Source organism: Eschrichtius robustus, chromosome 17, assembly GCF_028021215.1.
Source record: "Eschrichtius robustus isolate mEscRob2 chromosome 17, mEscRob2.pri, whole genome shotgun sequence".
NCBI lineage: Eukaryota > Metazoa > Chordata > Mammalia > Artiodactyla > Eschrichtiidae > Eschrichtius > Eschrichtius robustus.
In genome coordinates, this window is record NC_090840.1 from 49475073 (window position 1) to 49498472 (window position 23400).

General features: G+C 33.7%; 1 protein-coding gene across 7 annotated transcripts in view; it reads left to right on the forward strand.

The window, feature by feature from the left end:
• The window catches only part of VPS13B (vacuolar protein sorting 13 homolog B), a 765002-nt gene that overhangs the window by 296311 nt on the left and 445291 nt on the right, over positions 1 to 23400 (forward strand). For all 7 annotated transcript variants that reach the window (XM_068526231.1, XM_068526229.1, XM_068526230.1 and 4 more), the window contains exons 20-21: positions 11165 to 11274; positions 17117 to 17264. In XM_068526231.1, the coding sequence (XP_068382332.1) occupies positions 11165 to 11274; positions 17117 to 17264 (258 nt within the window). The remainder of the gene's footprint in view (positions 1 to 11164; positions 11275 to 17116; positions 17265 to 23400) is intronic.

Consider the following 23400-nt stretch of genomic DNA (forward strand, 5'->3'; position numbering starts at 1 on the left):
AGTTTTGGGCCTATATATAAAAGAGATGCAGAAATATTTGAAATGAATCAAACTGTCATATTAGTAATAGAAAAGATTTTACTGAGGTATGTGAGTCAATGATAATAAATTTTGTAGTTATGTGTTGATTTATAATCTATATTTTGATTATATTTTCCAGTAAAACAAAATAAACAAAATTTATTTATTTATTATTGAAGTATAGTTGACTTACAACGTTGTGTTAATTACTGCTGTACAGCCAAAGTGATTCAGTTGTACATATATATACATTTTTAATATATTCTTTTCCATTATAGTTTATCATAGGATACTGAATATAGTCTTTGTGCTATACAGTGGGACCTTGTTGTTTATCCATTCTATGTATAAAAGCTTACATCTGCTCACCCCAACCTCCCACTCCATTCCTCTCCCAATCCCCCTTGGCAACCACCAGTCTGTTCTCTATGTCCATGATTCTGTTTCTGTTTCATATATAGGTTCATTTGTGTCATATTTTAGGTTCCACATATGTGATATCATATGGTATTTGTCTTTCTCTTTCTGACTTACTTTACTTCGTATGATCATCTCTAGTTGTATCCATGTTGCTGCAAATGGCATTATTTAGTTCTTTTATATGGTTGGCAGTATTCCGTTGTGTATATATACCACACCTTCTTTATCCATTCATCTGTCGATGGATGTTTAGGTTGCTTCCATGTCTTGGCTATTGTAAATAGTGCTGCTGTGAACATAGGGGTGCATGTATCTTTTTGAATTATAGTTTTGTTCTGATAAATGCCCAGGAGTGGGATTGCTGGATCATATGGTAATTCTACAAAATCCAGTTTAAAGTGAAGAATTGCTTTTAAAAATTATTTTCTAGTTATAGGATACCATATTTGTTTACATTGATTTGGTGCAGGATACGGGGATGGGGATTCTGAATAATGAAAATCCTGAGTAAAGAACAATGACACACTGAAGATAAATAAAACAGAGACTTTTATGAGATCTGGTAATTTTCTAAATGGTTTTTACTTGTGGTGAATCAAGTTTTTGCTTTTGTTTCTTACATGAACCAAAATTTTCACTGAAATTCAAAATTTTGATCAGGAAAAATGTGGATGTAGTTTCATGGTTTTAGAATATAAGTAATATAGTAATATATTATCTTTCTATCATGAAGTGATATGTTTGTTCTACCCTGGTTTATATACAGCTTGGTTCATATACTTGCAGATCTTTTTTTTATATAGTATATCACTGGTATATTCACCTACATACACCTAGAAATACCACTATTTTATCTTTAAGTATATATTATATATAAGCATGTTTTATGCTTACACTGTTAACTATTATTGTGTTATATACTATTCTGCACTTATTTTTGTGTCATTACATACTCTCTACTTCATCGTCTAATAGCTGAGTGGTGTAACATTAAATGATTATAATTTGACTGTAGACATTGTTTTTTTTTTACATATTTTCATTACTGTAAATAATACTACAAGTGAACATCTTTGTGCATATATTTTAAGAGCATCTACAAGTATTAATGTAGGATTCCAAGAACTAAAATTGCTGGATCAGTGAATTGTACGTTTAAAATTTTAATAGGTGATTCCAAAATAACCTTCAAAAAGACTATACTAGTTTCCATGTCTTTCAGCAGAGCATGGGAGTGCTTTATTCATCACAGCTTTATCAGTAATAGACTTTAATTCATTTAAACTTCTGTTAATCTATCATTGAAAAATTATCTTATTGTTTTATCATTAATTTCTTTAGCTGTTAGTAATGTTGAGCATTAGTGAAGGCCAGTTGTATTTATTTTGTGAGTTGTCTGTTTATATTCTTTGCCCATTTTCCTGTTTGGTTGTTTTTTTTTACATCTGTATTGGAGTATAATTCTTTACAATGTTATGTTAGTTTCTGCTATACAACAAAGTGAATCAGCTATACGCATATATATATCCCCATATTCCCTCCCTCTTGAGCCTCCATCCCACCCTCCCTATCCCACTCCTCTAGGTCATCACAAAGCACGGAGCTGATCTCCCTGTGCTATGCGGCTGCTTCCCACTAGCTATCTATTTTACATTTGGTAGTGTATATATGTCAGTGCTACTCTCTTACCTCGTCCCAACTTCCCTCCCCCCCCTACCCCCGCCCTTGTCCTGTTTGGTTTTATATCTTTTTTGCTTAGTAATTTTTAGGTCTTCCTATGTCATGAATATTGTCTTTGTTATGTTTTTTCCTAATATTTTGTTCTAGTCTGATTTTTGCCTTTACTTTTGTCTCTGGTATCTCTTATCTTTTAGAAATTCTAAGCTTTTTCCTCTCAAAGCTGTTTGTAAATACCTTTATGGTTTTAGGGTTTTATGCCATAAATATAAAGTCAGAGGTAAAAAGTTTGAAACACCACAAAGTATTAATTACTGACACTTACGGTTTGAGGTTACCATTAAATCTCATTTGTGAATTCTGTTCCAATTGAGAAATAAGACATAAGAGTGAGAAGGAAACCAGTTATTAACTTAATACCTGATAAAACTGTTTAAGTAACTATTTGATCTGGGGAGAAAAAAGAAGAACACCAGTAAGAAATATAAAATAGCAAGCAGAGTCTTTTTGAAATCCAATTTGTCTTCCTTCTGTGGACCTCAACTGGACTGGAGAAAAACATGCAACCAGGATGAGTTCACTCACTTTGAATTCATGACCAGGGAACACAGATGGGTCTCTCTGAATGTGTCACTATTTCACACATTCTGCAATTTCCTAAAGCACTCATAACCTCTTCTGCCATCCTTATTCTTAACTTATGACATTCTTATATACTGAGAAAATGGAATTGAGTCAGTGGCTAAAATGAGCTCTATAATACTCAGTATTGCAGCTGGCCAGAGAATGGAAAGGGCAGTGGTGGTAAGAAGTGTTAATGGCGGAAGCTAATTTGAATGAAAGGATGTGCAGAATTTGGATAGATGGAAATAAAAAAGTACATGTGTACACAAATGTGTTCAATGTATATTTTTTATTTAATCTAAATTGGGTTTGACAGTAACATTGGTGTACGTGTGTGTGTATGTGTGTGTGTATATACATGTAACTAAAATAGAATGTTTTAAAGAGGTCTGCTTTATTAACCAACATATTTTATTCTTTCTGGTGCCCTTCATTCCTCTTCTAGAATTGAGTTTCTATCTGGCATAATTTTATTTTGGACTAAAGCACTTCTCTAATAATTTTTAGTAGGGCAAGACTTCGGGTGACAAATTGTTTTTGTTGTTTTGTTTTCATTTTAAAAGGATATTGTCAATGGATATAGAAATCTAGGCTGTCTTTTCTTTTTTTTTTTTAATAAACATTACATAGGATGAATATATCATAATTATCTAATTGTTCCCTTCTTTTGGACATTTAGGTTATCATTAATTTTCCTCTAATTTAAATACTATGAATTGAGCAAGAACAATTTAAGTGGTCTGTTTGTTTGTTTGTTTGTTTATTTATTTATTTATTTATGGCTGTGTTGGGTCTTCGTTTCTGTGCGAGGGCTTTCTCTAGTTGCAGCAAGCGGGGGCCACTCTTCATCGCGGTGTGCGGGCCTCTCACTATCGCGGCCTCTCTTGTTGCGGAGCACAGGTTCCAAACGCGCAGGCTCAGTAATTGTGGCTCACGGGCCCAGTTGCTCCGCGGCATGTGGGATCTTCCCAGACCAGGGCTCGAACCCGTGTCCCCTGCATTGGCAGGCAGATTCTCAACCACTGCGCCACCAGGGAAGCCCTAGGCTGTCTTTTCTTTTAGCACTTTAAAGGTATCATTCCACTGTCTTCTGGCCACCATTGTTTCGGATGAGAAATTGTCCATATCATGGTTCCCTTATGTCTGTTGTGCCTTTTTTTGCTCTGTATGATTTCAACAATTTTTTCTATCTTTGGTTTTCTGCATTTTGGTCATGATGTGTGTAGATCTGGTTTTCTTTTCCTTTATTTTTCTTGGGGTTTGCTGAATCTGTCAGTTGATACCATTCATAAGTTTTAGAAAGAAAATTTTAAAGAATCCTTTACCTCTGATACTGTATTTTTCAAATTCTAGGATTTCTGTTTGGCTCTTTTTAATAGTTTCTGTCTCTCTGTTGCAATTCCCCTTCAGTTCATGCTTGTCTACCTTTTTCACTACATTCTTTAGCATATGTATTAGAGTTCTTTTAAAGTCCCTGTTTGATAATTCTCGTATCTGCCACCTTTGGGACTGATGCTATTGACTGTTTTCTCTTTTGATAGTGAGTCATTTCTTTTTGTTGTGCTGTGTGTTTCATAATCTTTTTTTTTTTTAATTGAATGCCAAACATTGTATGTAAAAAAGAATAGAACCTATGGTAAATAATGCTTATGCCCACAAAAGGGCATGCCTCTTATTTTGTCATGTTTTTGGTGTAGTTGGGTTGGGTTTGGTCTTTGCTTTCTGTTCTGTGGTTGAGCTTGTTCTGATCCTGGGCTTTACTTATATTAAGTCACCCCAGACTTCAGATATTTTTGAGAGCAGGATCAGAATTTTTCTTTTAGTATGGTTTGTGACTTTCACTCAGTTCTCCTGACCTACCCTCAGACTTCAGCATGCCGTTTTCATCTGTCCTTATGGAGGGATCTATCTCTCTTAGTTCCTCTTTTCTTCTCCTAGCACAGATTGCCCTGCTTGGTGCTCACTGAAATGTTCAGAGTGGCTGTGAGATTTCTCTCAGTTCTCCTTCTTTGCACTCAGACTTCATCAGGCTCCATGTACCTGCATCTCAGTGGGATCTTTCTCAGCTGTCCCCTGTTATTCTTATGAGCATTTGATGGAGGCTTGTTGAAAAGGGATGGCAGGTGGGTAGATTCCCCTTGGTCTGCGATTTGCAGAGATTCTAAACTGTCATGTCTGCCCCTAACTAGCTCTAAACATTTGTTAAAAGGTCAGTTGTTTTCTTCTTATCCACTTTCTCTTCCTCCTACTGCTGTGCCAAGAATAAAAGCCACTGTTCATTCCTTCTGCCCTATGAGGGGCCTTTCACTTTTATGATTTTTGTTCATAAAAAATCTGACTGATGAATGTTGAAAAGCTTTGATAGGTTACATGGCTTGTTCTTATTGTTACAATGGGATAGAGTTCTCTTGTGATTTTCTGTATCCTAAGAGAAGGGGAAATAATTATTAATTAAGTAACATGAGCGACAATACACACATACCTAAAAACCTTATGATTCATTTATACTAAATTTGACAATTACCTTGGATAAGGTTGCCAGTAGCTGGCAGCTCATCCTTGCTCTGTCATTTTTTTAGTGTCTGATTACTCTATCTTGCCTTTATTCCCCACCCTTGTTTTTGAAGTATTGATTCTTCCTTTTTTGTTTATTTAACTATGTAGCCAAACGTTTTGAAATTATTCTTAAAATTAAGAGTAACAATTTCTTAAGAGCACTATGCATCTAAAAAGTTCTTACTTTACTATAGTTGCATAATAGAAAAATAGTGAGTTTTAGCCACTTAAACTTAGATGAAGATTAATATGTCTGTGTTTTTTGTCTCATTCATTGCTTTAAGATAAATGCAGGGTACTTTTTCCTATTAATAACTTGATATTTTACAGGACAGTCTCATTGGTTGACAAGGTTTCTGTAGCTGATAAGAAGGATGTATGTTTAATTTTAATGCTCTGCAACTTTGGTCTCTAACCCTTACTTCAGTTCTCATTCTTCAGCTTAGGATGTAACTGAAAATGACAGTGGTGCCTTGGTTTAACTAATTGGTAAAGCCTGAATGGAATGTGGATAAGTGAACCATTTTGGCGGTGAACAGAGGAGTAAAGCACACTTTTCTCATTAGTTGTCTCCCAGACTAAAATTAAACAGAATAATATATTGCCAAATTTTAGTGATTTATGGAGGATCTGTTCTGAGTCAACTATCACACTAATTGTCTGCACACTTATATGTCAAAACTTGTGTGTTATTTTTAAAGGCTGTGTCTCATAAATTGAATATAATATAAAAATATCCCTTTAAATTTAGAAGAACATTATCTCTAAATTATAATTTTAGCTAAGTTGTTAAATTAATAGATTATTCTCTTTTATTACCTGTTTAACATTCATAAAGTTCAAGCCTGGCTATAAGTCATTTAGTCATTTTTGGTATAATGCAATTATGTGACTTAAATGAATATTTGTTGGTGAAGTATTTAACTTTTTCATTATAATAAAATAAGACTTTCAGAATTAATTGTCCATGTGAAAATATTTACCTATTTACATTTGTTTTCCTTTCCCTTTCTCTACCATCCCAATTTTAAAGGTGTGCTAATAACTTACTGAGAAAGTTTTAAAAAATTTACTCAACATGCTTAGTTTTTGGCACATATGAAAAGACTATTAAAATAACTTGCCTCATATGGAGAAGTCCGTAATTCCTTAATTTACTTGTCTTTTGCAGTTTGCATTCTTTTAAATTTATAACTGCTCTGTTTATATATGTTCTTTTTTGCATATTTTCATCATAATTTAAAAAATAGTTTCTATGTGGCTTGTACTTGAGATGTATAATATTAGAACAAAACTTATCCTGATATATTTACTTTTAAAAATCAATTTAATTTATTCATTTTCTTCTTTTATCATCTTTTAATGGTAACACTTGGTGCAAAGAAAAGAATATATGTAAGTTTTGAAGAAAAATCACGTAATGAATACCATTGACTATTTGCTAAGAAGTTGATTGTCAATTTATTTGCTTTTCTATACCTCAGGAGATCTTTCTTTTTATTTAAGGTTCTTTTCTGTTCTTTTTCTCTTCAGTGTTTTGTTTCTTCTTTGTTTGTTTGTTTGTTTGTTTAATATAGGTTTATTTTTAATTATCCAGTTTGGATTCATTGGGCTTCTTAGGTGTGAGGCTTAATATCTTTTGGCAATTCTGTAAAATTCTCGGCCATTTTTTTCTTTGTTTCTTTTTTTTTTGGCGGTATCTGGTCTTAGTTGCATCATGCGGGTTCTTCGTTGTAGTGTGCGGGCTTCTCTCTAGTTGTGGCACATGGGTTTTTCACTCTGTAGCTGTGGTGCGTGGGCTCCACGGCATGTGGGCTCTGTAGTTGTGGTGCATGGGCTCTCTTGTTGAGGCATGCGAGCTCAGTAGTTGTTGCGCACGGCCTTAGTTGCCCCGCAGCATGTGGGATCTTAGTACCCTGATCAGGTTTCGAACCTGCATCCACTGCATTGGAGGACGGATACTTTACCACTGGACCACCAGGGAAGTCCCTCAGCCATTATTTTTTAACAATATTACCTCTTCTCATTCCTTAGTAACTCCCTCTGGAATCTAATTAGATATATGTTTGTTCTTCTTACTCAGTCCTCATATCTCTTAACATCATTTTAACTGTTTTCTTTCATTTTTCTATCTCAGATACATTCTAAATTATCTTATTGTGTTTCTTCTATTTTATTAATTTTCTCTTCAACTATATCTAATCTGCTATTTAACCTGTCCAATGAGTTTTTTACTTCAAAAACTAAATCTGTCATTTCTGTAGTTTCCATTTTTCTTTAAAATGTGTTCTTCGCTGATACTCCCTCATTGTTTGTTCCCCTTCATGATTGCATACTTTTGTATTTTAAACGTTTTCTACATAGCTGTTTTTTAAAAAAATATTTATTTATTTATTTGGTTGCATTGGGTCTTAGTTGCGGCAGGTGGGCTCCTTAGTTGCGGTTCGCCAGCTCCTTAGTTGTGGCTCGCCGGCTCCTTAGTTGTGGAGTGCGAACTCTTAGTTGCGACATGTGTGTGGGATCTAGTTTCTGCACCAGGGATCGAACCCAGGCCCCCTGCCTTGGGAGCGTGGAGTCTTAACCACTGCGCCACCAGCGAAGTCCCCGTAGCTCTTTTTCTGTATTCAAATACCTTCAGTGCTTGAAAGTCTAAATTTGTTAGTTCTTTTTTCTGGCTCTTGCTCACTTACCTTCTGCAGTGCTTGCTGATTTTTTTTGTTATGGGACTCATTCACAGATCTTAATTTGTAGCTGTTATGTTACAATGAATTGGAGACTTTTTTCAAAGAGAAAAATTTATTCTGCATTTTGCTAGTGGCTATAAGGATATTCCTCAGCAAGAAAATCTAAAGCTCATCTACCCCTCTTTTCTGTTGTCCCCATTTTGAGAATCCCAGTTATATTCTCCCTCATGTCACCTGCACCTGTTTTTTAATGTTCCCTTTTCAAAAGTCTTTTTAGTAATTATTTTGGTGTTTACATCCATGTTTTTAAATAACTTGGCTTTTCTTGCTCTTTCTTGATTGTTCATTTTACAGCATTATTCATTGCTGTCTAACTGTGGAAAATGATAATTGGCTAACTTTTACCCTCTTCAGCTCCCATCACACATTCCTCTGATGTACCCATACTCCCAGTAATCAAATGTATGATATTGTTGTATTATACGTTTGATTAATCAATGAATTCATTTTTTTCAGAATTTACATAGTTCTGTCTGTAGATATTATTCATGGCACGGTCATGTTTATCCTATGGTTTGTTATCCTTTCCTTTATAACATTTGTTTTTCCTGTATTTAATAAATTGTTTGTTGTTTCTAAGTTTTCCATGTACTTGTCACTAATTCACTATTGTCATCCTGGGTCACTTTTTTCCCGTGTTGGATCCTTTGTCTTCTGGATCCCAAAGTTTTTTTCTTGTGGTAATTCCTTCTTTTGACAAAATACATTCTTTATTGTTAACCATGTATTATTTTGGTGTCTTTAATATTTACGTGATATTAATTATAAAATATATTATTGTGGGCTCATGTGACAGCAAGCAGTTCATAGTAATTTAAATCTAATTGTAATTTTATTTCTGTATATGGATTTTAGAAAAGTCTTTTAACTTTTATGATTGAATTATGTATTCTTGAATTTAAATGCATTTTTGAACTCTATTTAAATGTGTTCAACACATTTCTTTAAAATAAAAAGGATTTGATTAATAGTCTTTCATATTTCAGGCCAAATTCTGTTTCTCACCTAGTAACATTTTGATAGAATAAGTTGTTATAAAACAAGAACACTATTCAAATTAGCTCTTGCTATATATATACTCATATATCTAGATACTATATTTTTGTTAGTTTGTGGAGTTGATAGTCTCTGGCATAGTAGAGCTGTTAGAGTTGTTTGAAAACTGGATATAATTTTGGGAAAGTCTTATTTTATTTTCCTTAATATAATATAGCATAGTAAGCCTTTATTCTGTATACTAGTGGTATTTGAGAAATAGGAGAATTTAGGTTCTTATGAGGAATCTGCATTCTATTACAGGAAAAAATATATATTAAATTGTATTTTCCAACTGACTTCAGTTATGACCCCCCTGTTTTGCAGTCATCTTGTATTTAGCTTCTCCCCATCATTCCTTTCTGATATGTGTATTTGAGTGAATCATTGCTCACTAGCACATGCTTTGTTACATGGAAGGAGGGATTGCTTATGTTGTCTCAGCATGTTGCCTAGGAATCTATACCGATTTTGGGTTCCTGGGAGAAGTAGCAATGTAAAGTAGAACAGGAGTACACATGGCAAATTTCGTTTGAAAATTCTGTGCAAAGCTTTGAAAAAGGAGGAAATTTCTCTTTTGCTTGCTTCCTCTCCTCCATCCTTGTATCTCAATCTCTTTGTGGTTCACTTTTCATAGGACTTGGTATTAATACTAATTATACTAATTGTACTAGCTGTTTTAATTATCTGCAGTATTATAGAACAAATGGGCTTTTTTCAACTAACCTGAGAATCTGTCTGCCATTTATTGTGATTCTTTTTTCAGCTCCTACCACGTGGAAGGTACTTTTTCAGATGCTGGAGATACAGTTGAGAGCAAAACTGACTAATATCCCTTCCTTCATGTTCTATACATCCTAGTGGAGCTAATACTATTTTTATCAAAAAATATATGTAGAAATGCAAAATCTTATTTATGGATATACATGACCTGCCCCACATAAATTAAGAATGGAATATTCTGCTTTAGTTAAGTTTATGTGAGCTACTTTTTATTAGAGAGGGACAAAAATGTTTTAGTTAGTAGGATGGAATTGCAACTTGTTACACTTCAGTCTTTGTGTTTCATGTCAGAATGTTAGCCTGCATTTCATCTAGGCAGCTCTCTCTCTCTGCTTCTGAACATTTAAAGCTGTAATTTACAGTGATAATATTATTAAGTGGTTATAGTAATGCTTCCTTTCATATCATGAGTTAGTTCTGTAATATAAACAAAAAAGGGAGATAATATTCCCTTCTCATGGCCAATATAGAAATTGCTGTTTGCCTAAAAAATAAAGTTTATTATTATTTTTTAAAGGCAAATGCACATTTAATGAGATATAATTCAAATTCCATAAAGTACATTATTTTAAAGTGCATAATTTAGTGGTTTTTAGTATATTTGCAAGGTTGTACAACAATCACCATTTTCTAATTACAGAACATTTTCATCACTCCCAAAATAACCATATATCTACTAGCAGTTATTTCCCATTCTTTCCTCCCCCCAGGCCCCAGCATCCACTGATCTACTTTTTTCTTCATGGTTTTGCCTGTTCTGGCCATTTCATGTAAGCGGAATTGTATAATATGTGGTTTTCTGTAACTGGCTTGTTTCACTTAGCATGTTTTCAAGGCTTATCCATGTTATAGCATGTATCAGTACTGCATTCCTTTTCATGGATAAATAGTTTTCCATTGTGTGATTCTACTACATTTTGCTAATCCATTCAGCAATTCATGGACATTCATGTTTTCCCACTGTTCGGCTATTGTGAATAATGCTGCTATGAAAATTTGTGTACAAGTTTTTGCGTGGATATTTGATTACAGTTCTCTTGGTATATACCTAGGAATAGAATTGTTGGGTCATATTGTAACTGTATATTTTGCTTTCTGAGGAAATGCCAGACTGTTTTCCAAATTATTTGCACTATTTTATGTTCCCACCAGCAATGTATGAAGGTTTGAATTCCTCCACATCATTGGCAACACTTACTGTTGTTCATCTTTTTTATTATGGCTCTCCTACTAATTGGTGTAAAGTGACATCAAGCTTATTATTTTTAGGAGGAATGTAACAATTTAAAAATCTTGTTTTTTAGGTGCCGTACTTCTTTGTAATGTACAAGGACTAGCAGTTAATATTGACCCTATCTTATACACCTGGCTCATTTATCAACCTCAGAAGCGAACCAGTAAACATATGCAGCAGGTGAGAAATTTTTATAATTCTCTAAATAATTTTTTTTCTTATTTGTTAGAGTTATATATTTCTTCTGTTGATTTTGTTTATGGAGGAACCAGAATTCTTCTACCCCTTTCAAGCAATTATACTCTTTAATTTCTGTACAAGAAATTACAGTTCAAAGTAGAGTTGCATTGATTGTTAAAGGGACTTGCTTGTAAAGCAGATACTTTAGAGAGACTAGGTTAGGTAGTCCTATTTTACTGGCTTATTTTCCCTCATAGTGCCTACATGTTTGTTCTCAGAGTGTCCAATACATAATAATTGCTTAGGAAATGTTAGCTTTCATTTTCATTATCTCTACATTTCTTCTTCATCTGTAGGTTTATTCAACAAACATGCATTGAGTGTGCCTAACTCTGGTATTGGGATGGTTGGTGCAAAATACTTGGGATATGTGTGTGTTTAAAGGGGTCCAAATTACAAAGCAAAAGGAGCTAATTATAGTCTCCTGAATACTTACGTGTAATTCTCTGTGTAGGTCATGATACTTAAATGTAATTCTGACAGATGGGTTTTATTATTCCCATTTTAAAGATGAAGAAACTGATACTTATTGAGATGAACTTACCTATTTTCACACATCTAGTATATCTCAGAACTAAGAATTTTTGAGGCCAAATTTATGTGATATTGAATTGCATTTTCCCATTGACTTAATTGTAATTTTGTAGCATTCTACTTGGAATAGCTTTGTATTTTTTTTCTGAGGTAACTTAAAGCTAATTTATAGGAGAAAAGTGTATAATTTTATATTTACATAAGAATATAAAAATTAACTAAAAAAGTGCAACCCGTGTCTCAAGGAGCATCTTTTTAAAAGTTTTTCTTCATTTTGTCCTAATTTCATTTGAAACTTCTGCCATTCCTTCTCCATTTCATGCTTCCTTTTATCAAATACTTACAGAATACAGTGCAGTATGCTAGGTACTGGAGCTATAGAAACAGAAATCGTGGTTGAGAATATCCCTTCCTCTAGAGGTATTTAGTGTATTTGATAATGTGAAGGAATATAGTAGTAATGCCATTCTTGGTACCTCCCTTGGTATCCATAGGGGATTGGTTCCGGTCCTCCCTCCCCTGTGGATACCAAAATCCACAATGCTTAGGTCCCTTGGTGTAGTACAGTTGGCCCTCTGTATCCTTGGGTTCCAGATCAACAGAGGGCTGACTGTAATTGCTATGTTAGATGTATTTACAGGAGTATATGAAAACATAAAAGGAAACATTCTCATGATCAGGTGAGGATGGGTGTTAGAAGGAGGAATTGACAATTGAGCTGAGCATCATAAAAGTAAGCCAGACAAGGAAGATTGTTCTAGACTAAACTGTGAGCAGAGGCAAAGACGATGGAGTAACTTGGCAAGAAAGGGACCTTCAGTGTTTCCAGGCTAGAGCCAAGTGTTCTTATAGAGACTGGTAGAAATTGAAAGCCAATTCATAAAAGATTTTATTTGTAATGGTAAGTGTTTGAGACTTTATCCCAAAGGGTACAGAGGAAGTATAGGAAACTAATATAAATAGACTTGGATTTTAGAAAGTTTAACACAATATGGAGTATGAGTAATGGAGAAGTTAGGACTAATGGCAGGGACAATTTGAGAAAAATTTAGTTGTAAATTTTTTTTCTTACTGAGATATAATTGATATATAACAGTATATTAATTTCAGGTAGCAACATAACAATCCAATATTTGTATATATTGCAAAATCACCACTATAAGTCTAGTTAACATCCATCACCACGCACAGTTAAATAATTTTTTCCCTTGTGTTGAGAAAAGATTTACTCTCCTAGTGACTTGCAAATATACAGTACATATTATTAACAATAGTCATCATATCGTACACTACATTTTATAACTGGAAGTTAGTACTTTGCCTTTACCCATTACATACCCCCCTCCCCCAATCCCCCTGTCTCTTGCAAACACCCTCTCTTCTCTGTATGTAGAGTTTGATGTTTGGGGTTTTTTGGGTTTTGTTTTGTTTAGATTCCACATATAAATGCGGTATTTGTCTTTCTTTGTTTCACATAGCAGAATGGCCTCAAGGTCCATCCATGTTGTCACAAATAGCAAGATTTTCTTATTTTTTAGGGCTGAATGATATTTCATTGTATTAGAAATTTTTCATTGGTTATTTTATAAGTGATGCAGTTATCTCCAGTACACCATAAATATCCCTGAATTTCAGGTAGCGTTCTAGCAGCTTAAGTAAATTATACATTTGTTTGATTGACACCAAGTACCTTCAAAGATTTTGATTTTTTATTTTATTTTTATTATATTGGTTCATAAGTATTTTTAAGTTAAATATAAATATTTCTCTAAGTTCAAAACTAGTAGTTTCATTTAAAAGATAAACTAACAAATACCCATAATCCTAATCATTCAGTTACAAATAATATTGGGATAAATATCTTCATATTTGCATTTTTCTTTAATTATTCACTTAGAATATATTTTTAGAAGTATAACTAGTAACTTTAGGCATGTGGTTTAGCATATTTTAAGGCCTTTGTAATATTGCCAGTTTGATTCCAGAATTGGTGTACAGTTTATATTTTCATCAGCACTTCATAGTATTACTATTTTGCTACAGTTCAGCATATCTCAAAAATATGCTTTGAAAATGCCTTTAATCTACTATTTCAGTTCTACATTTTCTCCAACATGGAAAATTGAGAGTATAGTTGAACCCTATGACCTTATTGCCCAGTTTCAATACCTGTCAACCCATAACTAATCATCTTCACTTTTAAAATCTATTGTGTGAAAAAAGCCTAGTATTCAGTAGTGGTGAAAATGTAGAAAATGGATGAACTCATATACTACTGTTGTGAGTGAAAATTAATAAATTTGTCAGTGTCTAATAAAATTACACATGACTGTAGCCTATGACCCCAAAATTCCACTTTTTGATAGAGCTGTGTTCTTACAGTGACATTCATATGAGCCTAAGGAGTCATGTATAAGCCTGTCCCTGCAGAATTCTTTGCAATGGTGTAAAATTGGAGACAACCTAAATGACTGTCTCTAACAAAGTAGATAAATAAAGCATGGCACGTTAACATGATGTATTATTTTTTTGTTAAAAATTATTCAATAGGTTTTAGTATGGAAGTCTCAAAATTCTGTTTAACGCAAAAATCAATTTCCCAAGGACATATGCAATATGAGAGTACTTATATTTTTCCCAAACCACCCTGCATATATTACATATTATATATTATCACATATCACATATTATATGTAGTATATATTATATATAAACTATACATATGACATGTGTAAGTTAATATGGGTGTAAAATATTAAAGGATTGTATCAATATCATAATAGTGATTGACTCTGGGAGGAATGGGCAGTTAGCAGTCAGAGGGGATTTTAGCTTTATCTGTAATATTTTACTTTTCTCCTTAAAAAAAGCAAATATGATAAATTGTTAATTGCCAGTAATTATTGGTTATAATGAAAATATGGATGTTCTTTTATTCTTCATAATTTCCTATATTTTTACATTTATTAAATTAATAATAAAGGAAAATTTTATAGGAAGAGGGACAAAAGGCTTTTTAGGTATTTTGGGACCACGGGATATTGATGGGGCAACAATAGGGCAGATATGGGACTAGGGTACAATGGAAATTTGGGGGAATATCCCGTACCAGAAGGCAGAAGAATGTAAGCAGAGCAACAGGTGGTTGCTAAAAATAAATGCTCCTTCTTTTGATATTTTTGACTGGGGTAGTCATATTTCCAAAAAAAGTGGTGGGAATCACTCATCTTTTACTCTTTTTCCAGTATCTCTTCATGCCTGACATATAGGAACTATATTAGCAATCATTCAGCAAATATTTATGAAGGGTCTCTATTGCTCACTGTTAAAGGTATTTTGGATACAGCCGTGTAGAGACATGTAAGAGCCTTGCTCTCTTGTTAGAAAGGGTTTTTATTTGGCCTTTTACTGTATTTTTACCGATGTGAAAATGCACTCAGAGTCTCAACCACCAAAAGAAAGATTTGTTTGTTTGTTTGTTGCTGGGTATTTCCAATATCATATCTTCCATCAATCTCATCTTTCACCTATTGTGCATGAATTAAATATCACACTATACAGCACGGAATTTTTCTGTAATTACATATTATATATTAATTTTGATTCTAAACTTGGTCCTAACTTCTTTGAGTGCTTCATTAATTCCAGGTTTATAAGTGATGTCCAGGAAATTCAAGGGATTATGGAATCACTAAGTGTTAGAGCATAAAGGGATTTTCTAGTAGACATCTCCACCCCCTTGTTTTATAGATGAGCAAGTTTAAATTAGACTCAGCATTTCTTATCTAGCTCTTAAATATTATTTCCTATTTAGATTTGTAAAAATATTATCAGTTTGACTAAATACTTAACATGAAAGCAGATATTCTGCGTTGTGGTGTTTCCCACAATATATTTAATCCTTCATTTTCTCATTATCAGTTTTCTTGTCCTTTTACTCACCATAGGGAATAACTTGTAAAATAATTTGGCTTTTTTTCCATTGTATTATATGGTTATATAATGTAACTATGTTCTCATTGAAATATTTATTCATAATTTAAATAATATTAAATAGTTATCATAAGTTGGGTGAAACTTAAAGTTGGATCTATAAAAGTGTGGATGTTGTAGACCACACTCCAGCCTAACCAACCCCCTCCAGATTCACCGTCTGATGCAGCTGTATCACAGTTATCATCTGTTGTTTCCCAAGCTGCAATTTCCTCCTCAATTTGTGGCTAAAACCCAACATTTGATGATTGTTTTCCACTCAGTTCAACATTGATCTTTGATCCTGAAGCAAACTTAAAAATAACTTTTTTTTTTTTGGCCAAAAATCTGACAAGATTGTATTGGGCGTCATCAGCAGTAACATCAGACTATTTCAGTGAATAAAGATGAAACAGCTGCTTTATTGTCCAGCTCAGCACTCATGCATTCAATATAGGATCGTAATGTTTTCCAGCTTTCTCTAACTATAGATATTTTTCTGTGCTTTCTAAATATGCTGTGGATATCACTTTGTCAGACACAATATAGAGATTTTCAGCAATTCTCAAAAAAAATTGGATTGTCCATATTAACATGTACCTAATCAGTTTATAGAAGTACTTCCCTAAAATATCATTTTATAAGGATAACTTTTCATTTACTAGTGATCATAATTTTCAAAGTTAATTTTAGTTTTGATTTGCCTCTAACATGTTACCTTTATACTTCTTACTAAAATTTATGTTAAACTTTAATTATTTCCAAGCTCTCTTGGTTTTCGCACAGAATTCTAATTTAAAATTGAAATTGTTAAATGTTCCTGTGTGAGTGTGTGTGAGAGACAGTGACCAAGAGGGAGGGCAAGAGAGATTGATTGATTCATTGATTTAAAATAATAAAGCCCCATGTATAGTATGGGGTATGTAGTCAATTATAATATCTTTGTATGGTGACAGATGATAACTAGACATATCATGGTGATCATTTTGTAATGTACAGAAATATCAAATCACTGTGTCATGCACTTGGAACTAACATAAAGATGTACCTCAATTATACCTCAATTGAAAACAAAATATGTAGACACTGGGGGAAAATGTATCAAAATGCGAATGATGGTTATCTTTGGGTGGATGGGGATTATGGGTGATTATTAACTAAAAAACAATAAAGCCTCAACCACAACATGTGATGGACTTTCTTCAGTGATGCTATGTTTAACCTTCTCTGCTTAAGAAATAGTAAATAATTCAGTTTTTCATTTGACTCTCTCCAGCAGCCTGTGATAGCTGTTCCTCTTGTTATGCCAATTAGCAGAAGGAAGGAGGATGAGGTGTCTGTTGGAAGTGCGCCCTTGGCAAAGCAACAATCATATCAGGCCTCTGAATATGCCAGCAGCCCTATAAAAACAAAAACAATAACAGGTATGTGTCAAGAATTCTAAAGGGTCTGTGATTTCACCCTACCTCTAAGCTAAGCAGTTATCCAGGCCATAATTTCGTGAATGCTGCCCAGAGGCACAAGAATCCTGGAATGGAGACAAAAGACTTTATATAATCTATAGCATTAGCGGTTACCGAAGTATTAGCATTTTTTTGTGTCCCTGCCCTGAGCCTAATTCCTACAGGGTGGCACAAAGAGGGCCAAGTGATACCTGTATACAGTGGATTATATTACAGGAGAGGAACCTGAACCTTTATAATGGGTAGAAATTATGCCTGCCATTTTCTCCAGTGGGAGGCCCTATATGTACCTTACAAGATTGTAAGCAAACCTGCTCTTTGTTCAGAAGGAAGACAATATCTTTGTCTTCTGAGGCTGTACACTGTACAGATATCCTTGAAAATAACATTGGGAACAAAGGCATTGACTGCCTCTACTTGTAAGACAGGCAAAAACACAAGAGACCCATGGAGAATCATCTCCCAATAATATCATTATGTTCCTGCTTAAAGTGAATTCTTGCAATCCACCCTACATCTCAATCTTCTTTCCTCCCCCTTCTCTTTGTTAGCTAGATCACCTATGCAAATATAAAACATAAATATTCTTCCATAAAACAATTTCTTTTATTTCCTTTTGTATAATTTAAAAACCCACTTTTTAAAAATTGTTTTATTTATTTAAAAAAAATTTTTTTTAACATCTTTATTGGAGTATAATTGCTTTACAATGGTGTGTTAGTTTCTGCTTTATAATAAAGTGAATCAGTTATACATATGCATATGTCCCCATATCTCTTCCCTCTTGCGTCTCCCTCCCTCCCGCCCTCCCTATCCCACCCCTCTAGGTGGTCATAAAGCACCGAGCTGATCTCCCTGTGCTATGCGGCTGCTTCCCACTAGCTATCTGTTTTACATTTGATAGTGTATATATGTCCATGCCACTCTCTCACTTTGTCCCAGCTTACCCTTCTCCCTCCCCATATCCTCAAGTCCATTCTCTAGTAGGTCTGTGTCTTTATTCCCGTCTTGCCCCTAGGTTCTTCATGACCATTTTTTTTTTTTTTTAGATTCCATAGATATGGGTTAGCATACGGTATTTGTTTTCTCTTTCTGACTTACTTCACTCTGTATGACAGACTCTAGATCCATCCACCTCACTACAAATAACTCAATTTCGTTTCCTTTTTATGGCTGAGTAATATTCCATTGTATACATGTGCCACATCTTCTTTATCCATTCATCTGTTGATGGACTAAGATCAGGAACAAGACAAGGTTGCCCACTCTCACCACTATTATTCAACATAGTTTTGGAAGTTTTAGCCACAGCAGTCAGAGAAGAAAAAGATACAAAAGGAATCCAAATCGGAAAAAAAGAAGTAAAAAACCCACTTTATGATTTCATTTTAAGTAGTGTTTTAAATTTCTAATGTTTTCCCTTAGATATTCAGCTTTATTCCATATAACTCATATATCCCCAACCATATTAAAAAGGGTTTTATTTTTTCAGTAACTCGAAAACACTTACTGAATATCTATAATGGGCAAGACTCTGTTGTAAGTAATTTTGAGGGTAGGAATATTAATAAGACATGATCCCTGCCCTTAAGGAATTTAAAATATGATCATATACACAAGGAAGTTAAAGCTAACATTTGTGGTTTAGAGGAAAAGTTAGTTTCCTTATCATATTTAAAAACAACAGCAGTAAAAATGCTAACATACATTTTTGTGGAGTTTTATACATAACTATTATTCTGTGTTCTATTACTTTTCTTAAAATAGGATGTTATGTTTATTTTGTGGAATCATTAGACTTCCACCTGTCAGTATCCACAAGCCTTTTGATATGTTGAGATTTTCTTTACCAATTGATAAAAATGCTTTTGCTTATTTTTTGTATCATAGGAAGATGATCTGTAACTTGTATTGATTTTTTAATATAAAATTAGATATTTCATTTAGATACCATGCTAAGTTTCAGACTTTAGATCTCTTGAACTGGTAGGTTACATAATGGTTTATAAATATCACCTCTTAATAAGATAAAATAAATGTCCACTAAGTATCAATTGATAAAAATAAGTTTAATTTTATATGATATTAACCACATATTCTGACCTCCTGCTTTACTATTTAGTCCAGTTTTTTAAATCACACTTGATAATTGATGTAAAGTAATTGTTAAGGATGAGTAAAGATGACAGAAAATACTTACTTAAATGAAATTACATGACAGAACTATGTAGAAAATATCATAGATTTTAGAATGCATTTGCTATGCATGGAGAAGTTTTATAGATAAATTCACATCTCATATTGGTTACCTATCAATTCATGAATGATATCGGTTAATATCTGAGATTTATTTTGCTTTCATATACTTTCCCACTTAATTATAAGAAATTAATATTTTATTTTGAAGAAATTAAGAAAAACCCCAAACATAATTTCTCATCAGTAATTATTACTTTATAGATAATCTAAAAACATAAACACATTATTCTTCTTTTAAAATTTTATTTATTTAGTTTTTAAATTTTATTGTAGTATAGTTGATTTAAAATGTTATATTATTTTCAGGTGTACAGCATAGTGATTCAGTTATACATATACATATATTCATTTTTTTTTAGATTCTTTTCCCATATAGGTTATTACAGAATGTTGAGTACAGTTCCCTGCGCCATACAGTAGGTCCTTGTTGGTTATCTATTTTATATATAGTAGTGTGTGTGTGTGTGTGTGTTAATCCCAAGCTCCTGATTTATCCCTCCCCCCCACATTTCCCCTTTGGTAATCATAAGTTTGTTTTTGAAATCTGAGTCTGTTTCTGTTTTGTAAATAAGTTCATTTATATCATTTTTCAAAATTAGATTCCACATATGAGTGATATCATATGATATTTGTCTTTGTCTGTCTGACTTACTTCACTCAGTATGATAATCTCCAGGTCCATCCATGTTGCTGCAAATGGCATTATTTTGTTCTTTTTTATGGCTAATATTCCATTTTAAATATGTACCACATCTTTATCCATTTCTCTATTGATGGACATTTAGGTTGTTTTCATGTCCTTGCTATTGTAAATAGTGCTGCAGTGAACATTGGGGTGCATGTATCTTTTCGAATTATGGTTTTCTCTGGATACATGCCCAGGAATGAGATTTCTGAATCATATGGTATCAGCTCACACTGGTCAGAATGGCCACCATGAAAAAGTCTACAAACAATAAATGCTGGAGAGGGTGTGGAGAAAGGCAAACGCTGCTACACTGTTGGTAGGAATGTAAATTGGTACAGCCACTATGGAGAACAGTGTGGAGGTTCCTTAAAAAACTAAAAATAGAACTAACATATGATCCAGCAAAAAACACATTATTCTTTATTTCAAATTACAAATGTGAACTGTAGTTCTTTGCATTTGAGTTGTGGATATTTGCTTTTTCCGTCTTTAGTGTTTCCCCATCTCTAGAACCCTTAGGTTATATATCCTGTAGGTATTTTCCTTATAGGTGAGGATGTCTATGTATCACCAGATATTTACTCAAGCTAGCATAACAATGAACAGTTATCAAACTGATGCCTGTGCTTGCTTGTTTTTGGACTGTGGGCATTTGTAGAAAGTAAAAATCCCTGGGTATAACATTTCTTCTTTATGACCAATGTATCTTGCCCCTTGGATGCCACCATTTTCACTTCTTTGGAAAGCTTGTTGGTATTGTTCTCTCTTTTCTTGAGAATGCTCTGTACTAATCATTTTCTTTATTTAGAATTATGTTTCAAAATTTTCTGTTTTATTTTTAATTAGAGTATACAGTTCCTGTTTTAGTTTTAATTTAAAAATGCTTTATGAGTCCTTTGAATTTGTATCTACTTCTAAATGTGGTTATCACTATTTTAATTATTACTTACATTGTATCATAAGCTATAATGAATTTGGTGAGGTATTCGTAGCCTTTCACAAACCTTTTTTCTTGTTGTTTTTTACTTTTACCATCTTAATCTTTTTAAGTGTATAGTTCAATTGTGTTAAGTATACAGATGGTCCCCAACTCATCATGGTTTGACTTACAGATTTTCGACTTTATGATGGTGTGAAAGCAATATGCATTCAGTAGAAGCCATACTTCGAATTTGAATTTTGATCTTTTCCCAGGCTAGCGATATGAGGTGGGATTCTCTGGTGATGCTGGGCAGGGGCAGTGAGCCACAGCTTTCAGTCAACCATGCAACCACGAGGGTAAACAACCAAAACACTCACAACCATACGACCATTTTGTTTTTTACTCTCAGTACAGTATTCAGTAAGTTACATGAGTTATTCAACTATGTAGTATAAAATAGGCTTTGTGTTTGATTATTTTGCCCAACTGTAGGCTAATGTAAGTGTTCTGAGCACATTTAAGGTAGGTTAGGCTAAGCTCTGAAGTTCAGTAGGTTAGGTGTATTAAATGCATTTTCAACTTAAGATATTTTCACTTTATGATGGGTTTATCAGGACATAACCCATTTTAAGTTGAGGAGGATGTGTATTCACATTGTTGTGAAATGCACGTTTTAATTTTTTAACTGAATTTTACAAGTGGAGATATGTGTTAATTTATGCTTGAATTCTTATTAAAATAATTTTTAGTTTTTATATTCTCAACCTAAGGTCCAAAGTTAGTCTTAAGTTCATCGCCAAGTTATGTAGTAGTACTGGCACATGAAGACTGAGGCTTGGCGATATTGCACTGGGCTTGATTTTGCTTTTTAATTATTCATCAAGAAGCAGACATCCTCTTCCAATCTCAATTAACCAATCTTAAGTAGCTGGCTGCAGGGGGAACATGTGCTTGATGGCTGGAAATGTGTTGACAGCAGAACAGCGCTATTTCAGTGATATAGGCACGTAGGGCAGGCCAAGCCAGAATAAAAGCATGTTTCACATGAAGATAATGTATTATCACAAAATTCTAAATGATCTTCTAGAGAATCTATATATCCTTCAAAACAAGGAACCCACTAAAAACTATGACATCTGTTTACCCTATGTTTTGGAAATGTTATGAACATTAAATTGGAACTCTTGATGAAAATGTCTGTAATGGAGATGAAAACTTTAAAAAGCAGGATCCTTCATAAATGATATCTCTTTAAAAAATACTAGCCATTTTTATCTTACATGTTTATATATTACCTCTTAAGTCTAAAGCACTGTAAGTACACAGTTGAAATAATAGAAGGCCTTTTAATTTGACTCCTTAAATAATACCAAGATAATAGTAAATGAAGACCTGATAATTGATGATGTAAATTTTAGTAGATAATGCCACAAATTAAACGTATAGAACTTTAGCTTCTGACTGTGATGGAGGAACAGGGACTAGATTTATATTCCTGTTGTAAATAACTAATAAACTGGTCAAACTATATGGGAGAACAAAAAAAGTTTCTAGACATTGGACAGTAGGCAGTGCAGTACTGTGATCCCTCATAGAAGGGAAACAAATGAGTTGAGCCCTAGGATTATCCTGGCTTTTTGGCTGAAGGCACATTCCAGACCACAGAGCAGGGTGGGATGTATCAAGCTGAACTCAGCTGTCTTGCTGAATTGAGGTTTAGGGAAGCAAAGGGATTGAAGTATAAGGAGGCAGAGATGACTGGAAATTATGGGGCAGAGTTTCAGAGAGAGAAAGCTATGCAGCAAAAGAGCTTCAGAGATCAGCGATAGATTTCTCCTTGAGTACTTGCTGAATAGTAAGCTGTGCCTGAATAGGATGAGACTCCACAAAGTTGGGTAAAGGATGACCAAGGACCTATGGTCTGAATGATTCCCAGAGCTCACACATGGCTAAAAGGCATTCAGGTTCCCACTGTGCTTAGTTTACAATTCCAACTGACCATTCGGGACATTCAGTAAAGACCCCAAAAAGATGACACCTCAATATTGGAGCTAAACTTTCCATAGAGTAAAGCCTACCTACACTCACCTTAAACACACTTTAAAAAAGCCTCTGAAGAAGCCAAAACAGTGAGTGAGTTTACTGCTGGCCAAATGAAGCCCAGTGCTATTAAGAGGAATACAAAAAGATCCAGATATGTAACAACTTAAAAGTCACATTGTCAAGCA